We start from the raw sequence: 5,357 nt of genomic DNA on the forward strand, positions 1-5,357 counted from the left end.
AAGAAGACCAATGTTTTTTTTTTTCTCCCAGAATTTGAGCCTCTTTATGATTTCATTGTCGCTTGTTAGGTGTGTGTTCAATCAGATTTTGAGCTCTGAGTATCCATTTTTTACGTAAGCATTGGGGATTCAGTGGTATTGGAATTTAGGGTTTTCATCTTCTTCGTCCATTTTGACTATTTAGTAAGCTTATTCAGATAGTGTGTTTTGAGTTAAGATGTTCTTAGATCAGGAATCCTCAATGATAGTTGTTTAGTGAAGTTACTCTTCAGAGCATTTTGCACTAAGATGCATAGAATTGTCTAGTCTTTAGGTGATAATTGATACAGGGAACAATAAACTCGTTGAAGGCTTGTGCTTGATCTTGAGAGTTCGGTTATTCAGGAGTTGGGTACGGTGGATAACAGTACAAATTATGACCATCTTGCGTATTATGAAGTTTCTTAAACATCTCTTACTAAATATTAAAAATTTTAAAATGTTTATTGTGTTGTTGTTGCAGCCCAAATGCATAATCACTGGAAACATTTACAGAAACTGAGTGACACAACTAAACAGTACCAAATTATTCACTGGATCACAAAAGCTATTTGTCTCCCTTGATAAACCTTGAGAATTTATGCATGGCTTCAAGAGCCTTGTCACAAGTAGGTTTCGTCAAATGAAAAACATGTTCCTCTCCTTCACTCTCCACCACCTCAACCTCTCCTTCCCAACCACTCTTCTCAAGCTTGGCCGCGTAACCCCAACCTTGCCTCGCCAACGCGTCTTTCTCAGCCACCATCACCAAAACCTTACCACAACCCAACCCGGACAGATCCACCGACTCTGACTTCACCACGTTAATCAACGGATCATTTGATCCATCTTTGCTATCGGGACTAGCCATCTTCCAAATCGAATCGATCTTCATCCTCGACGTTTCATCCTTGATGTCCTTGTCGTCGATTGGTGTCTTTGACCAGAAGTAAGGATGGACCAAGATGATTCCAGAGATACCTGTATCGTTCAAGTCAGGACTGAGTTTCTCTTTCGCAGCTCTCATCGCCATGTGATGCACGATGTTAGCTCCGGCGCTGTCTCCGGAGAGGATCACTTTGCTGAAATCAGCGTGTTTGTTTAACCAATCTTCCTGACCAGATCCGGAGATATGGGTGAATACCCATTTCAGAGCTGTCCAAGAATCATCGAACGGAACTGAAATCGGATGCTCTGGCGCACGCCGGTAATCAACAGAGACGGCTACACAGTCCGAGGCAGAGACAGCCGCCGTGACGAAATTGTGGTAAGTCGGAGAGAAAGCTGTTTCGATGATGAACCCTCCGCCGTGGAAGTAGACGAGGAGAGGGAGTTTCTGACCGTCGGTGACGGCTTTCTCTGGGAGGTAAATGCGGACGGAGAGGTTGTTTTCGTGAGAATGAATGACGTCCTTGGAAACGACACCGTTCTGTGGGTCGGAAGAAGGTGGCACGGTGGTTTCGCCCATGAGTCGCTCGATGCGGCCACTCTTGTAGATTTTGAGCACCGGAGAGAAGTCGAAGGCGATCTCGGCATCCATGATTGATTGGTCGGTGAGATATGATAAGATTGAGGCTCGAGAGTGTATGGTGTGTGTGAGAGAGGGTTCTTTATACAGAGTGAGAATAGTGAAACCTTTAACTCTATAGTCTCTATTGGAGTTACTGATTTGTACACGGCAGATATGTGTACCACAACACAATTCAAAGCACACATGTAAGTTGTTGACTAGGTGAGTGAGACATGGTGTTCTACGGGTGCATCTGTTTTCCTTGGTTTTTATTTTCTTTTTCTTTTTTCTATTTTGGCTGCAAATGGATGCACAAAATTGAACAAAATTGAAAATATGAGTTGAATAAAATTGGGTTGAATAATATTCAACTCATTTATCTCCAAAATAATGGTTGAACAAGTTGAAGATTTTTGTTGTAAGATTAGTTTATTTTTTCAACTTTTTGGGTTGAACGGGCTGAATAGTTTTTTCCAACCTCTTCAACCTTTACAATGCAAATGGTGAAAATTGGTTAAATAATTTTATTCAACCTGTTCAATCTTTTTAACCGTGCAACCATTTGCAGCCTTTGTCCTACCTATCCTATATTTGAAGTTTTGAACATTCATTTTGCTTCCAGATTTTTATAGTTGATACTATAAATAATAAATTAAAAATTACATGGACACATATATATTTTTTGACAAAATATTACATGTAAATATATGGTTGTATATGTGTAACAAAATAAGAATGTTTTATTATATCACTATCAATATTTTGGTAATCTCAAATACTCACAAATCCCAAAAATGGAGATATTTTTTTTATTTTTATGTTGGCTTCAATCATCATAGAAAAGGAATTCCATGTTATTGATGTGTCGAGATCTGATCCTCACACATTTGAAGCATATGTCAATTTCATGGAGCCTTATGTGTCCTTCATATGATCTGTAATTTTTTTCCACCGTCTTTTAGGGGCTTAGGGATTGAGATAGTAAATATTTTGTATTACTGTATCTGAAAATGTTTTGTATTTGCAATATTTATGTGTGGAAAATATATAATACAACAAAAAAAAAAAGCTCAAAACAACAAACAATTTATCAGTCAATGACCCCAACCAAACTCCTTGAATATACATACTTTTACTTGCTGATGCACATATTACATCGTTGTTGCTTCGATTAATTTCTCAACATCTCTTCTTGCGCCGATACAATGGAGAGATGTGTTGTACGTAACGTAGTTCAGGATAGACTAGACGTCATCTGTACGTAAGGGTGAAACAATTTAAATGTTTTCTGTTGCAAAACATTAAAACAATCAAATTAAACATGTTTTGATTTAGTATTTTTTTAGGTTTTTTCATGTGGATTTAGGAGAAAACAAAATACTAATAATTAAAATATGTCTCCTAATTACTAAAGGAAATAAAGGTCGGTTTTTATACGTCCAACCTCTATATATATAAAACACACACGACATATATTTCAAATCACAAAACTATTCTCTCGAGATCTTTTTCTACATCATAGCCCTTATCTACAACAAAAATTAATGTCAACTAAATTGGGAGTAAGCAACTTTTTTTTCATTGTGTTCGTTGTCTTGCTTTTTGTGGGTGCTTCAGAGGCTCTCCGTCCTTGGAAAGTCCCGGTCATCATTCGTGATGGAGTCCAAATAAATTATTATCAAACTGAGGAATATGACTCAATCATGGAGAAGGCCGACTCGGCATCTTTTGGTGACCAAATCGACGAGATGGACACCAACTCGGCATACTATGCTTACTTGCATACCAAGCGTCTAAACATCTACGGCGAGGATTGGCTATGGAGGATTGATTTCCTCGTCATTCTTTTTTGTTTCTCTCTATTGTTGACCCATTTATCTTTTAGAGCTTTCTTTTGTATCACAAGCATATGTTCTGCTAGGGTTTCAAAATCTTAATGAAACTCAGATCTGATAGTAATGACTTAATTTTTCTTCTGGATTATTCAAATCATTGTTGCTGTAATATATATATTTTTTTCAATTTCCATTCTTGGAAATAATCAACATGTCCAAGAGTTGCGATTCTTGTGTAAAAACACTTATTTTGTGTATTAAATCAATAATTAACCGTAAGTGAAAAATAATAGGAAAAAACTTTTTACTGTAATGAAAGAAGATATTTTCTCCTCTCTGCTATATATATATATACTAGATAAGATAAGGCGCGCATAATAACGCAGATAAAAATTTTAAAAAATTATTGAGAATAATTGAGTAATATACATGTTTTTAGATTTTATCTTATGATATTTTGATATTGAATATGAACCTCTCATATTTCATTTTAATACTCTCTCTCTCTCTTCCATTGTATAAAAGTTTCAAGGCTTTTTTTTCTCTATTTTATAATATTTTCTCAAATTTCTATGTACAATTTTTATTGATATAACAATTTATGACTATTTGAACTATGCAGTATATTTTTCTATTTGTTGAAGGTTTATAAATAACATAATATTTATTGTTTATTAATCTTTGTATTTTTACCCAAAAACTCTTATAAGACAGAGAGTACCATTTAAATATCTATACCATCATAATAAACTATATTTTAAGTTTAATTACACATTTCATCTTAATACATAAAAATAAATATTTTATATCAAACACAATTAATACATTATATCAAATCTATATCTTAGTAAGAATTGAAAATACAAATAAAAATTAAAAAAATATAATTCGCAAAAAAACTGAATCAACATTATTTAAGATACATTTGTTATGAAGTTATCTCATAAGTACTAATTTTACCTCATGTCATAATCAATTTCAAATGAGTGAAATTATAAAATAAAAACATACATGAAGATATAGAGACATTCTCATCAAATAACTAAAGATTCATTCCTATAAATTATAATTTTTTCGAATTATCTTATGTTTTGACATATGCATTACAAAAATACATGTTTTGAAATTATAAAATCAAACATAAAAAAATAACTAATATTATTAAATGATTTTTTTTAAATGATACATATTAATATTTGGAAAAAATTAGTCTAAAATATATTTCATTGTTAGTGTAACAATCTGTCCCGTGGACCTCACTAGTCCCCCGCTAGCTGCCCCAACGGACCGTCTGTTGACCCTGCTAGCCCCCGCTAGCCATTCCAAAGGACTCCAAACTGGTCCTGCAAGGCATCGATCCTAACCCTTCACTGTGGATATCCAAATTCATCAGTAGGTTATTGGTGCGCTAGGCATTCCTCAAACCCTAGTCCCCACCCTTTAACAACCTTCCCACAGGACAAGCTATCACCAATTGATCTGCAGCTCAATTGGTGACAGCTTGTCATGTGGGAAGGTTGTTAAAGGGTGGGGACCAGGGTTCGAGAAACGCCTGACGCACCAATAACCTACTGATGGATTTGGATGTCCACAGTGAGGGGTTATGATCGATGCCTTGCAGGGCTAGCTTCGGACCTATGGGGACAAGCTAGCAGTGGGCTAGTAGGGTCAACGGGACGGGTTATCACAATTAGACATCAGTTTAGTAATCACATTTAACTATCTATTTCATCGTAAAACCATAATTCACTTCTTTATCTATTAGAAATAAAAATTTAATAACAAACATAATATTTATATGAGATAATATGCATATTGGTTAGTATTTTTAATTTAACAATAAAAATAATCAGTTAACATCTACAAAAATTTTGGAAATCCAAAAATATCCTATATGTCATAATTTCATAAGTAATACTTTTGTCAATTTTTCATCAATTACCCAAAAATACATTCCTACAAACTCATTTTTTTTTTTTTTTTTTTAGGTTTTT

At 34.6% G+C, this 5,357-nt stretch overlaps 1 protein-coding gene across 1 annotated transcript; it reads right to left on the reverse strand.

The window, feature by feature from the left end:
- LOC104711362 (probable carboxylesterase 12) lies at positions 430 to 1,702 on the reverse strand. The gene has a single exon (XM_010428063.2). It carries the CDS (start codon positions 1,556 to 1,558, stop codon positions 587 to 589), a length of 972 nt encoding a protein of 323 aa, XP_010426365.1. The 5' UTR covers positions 1,559 to 1,702; the 3' UTR covers positions 430 to 586.

The sequence above is a fragment of the Camelina sativa genome, chromosome 9 (genome assembly GCF_000633955.1).
Source record: "Camelina sativa cultivar DH55 chromosome 9, Cs, whole genome shotgun sequence".
Taxonomy (NCBI): Eukaryota; Viridiplantae; Streptophyta; class Magnoliopsida; order Brassicales; family Brassicaceae; genus Camelina; species Camelina sativa.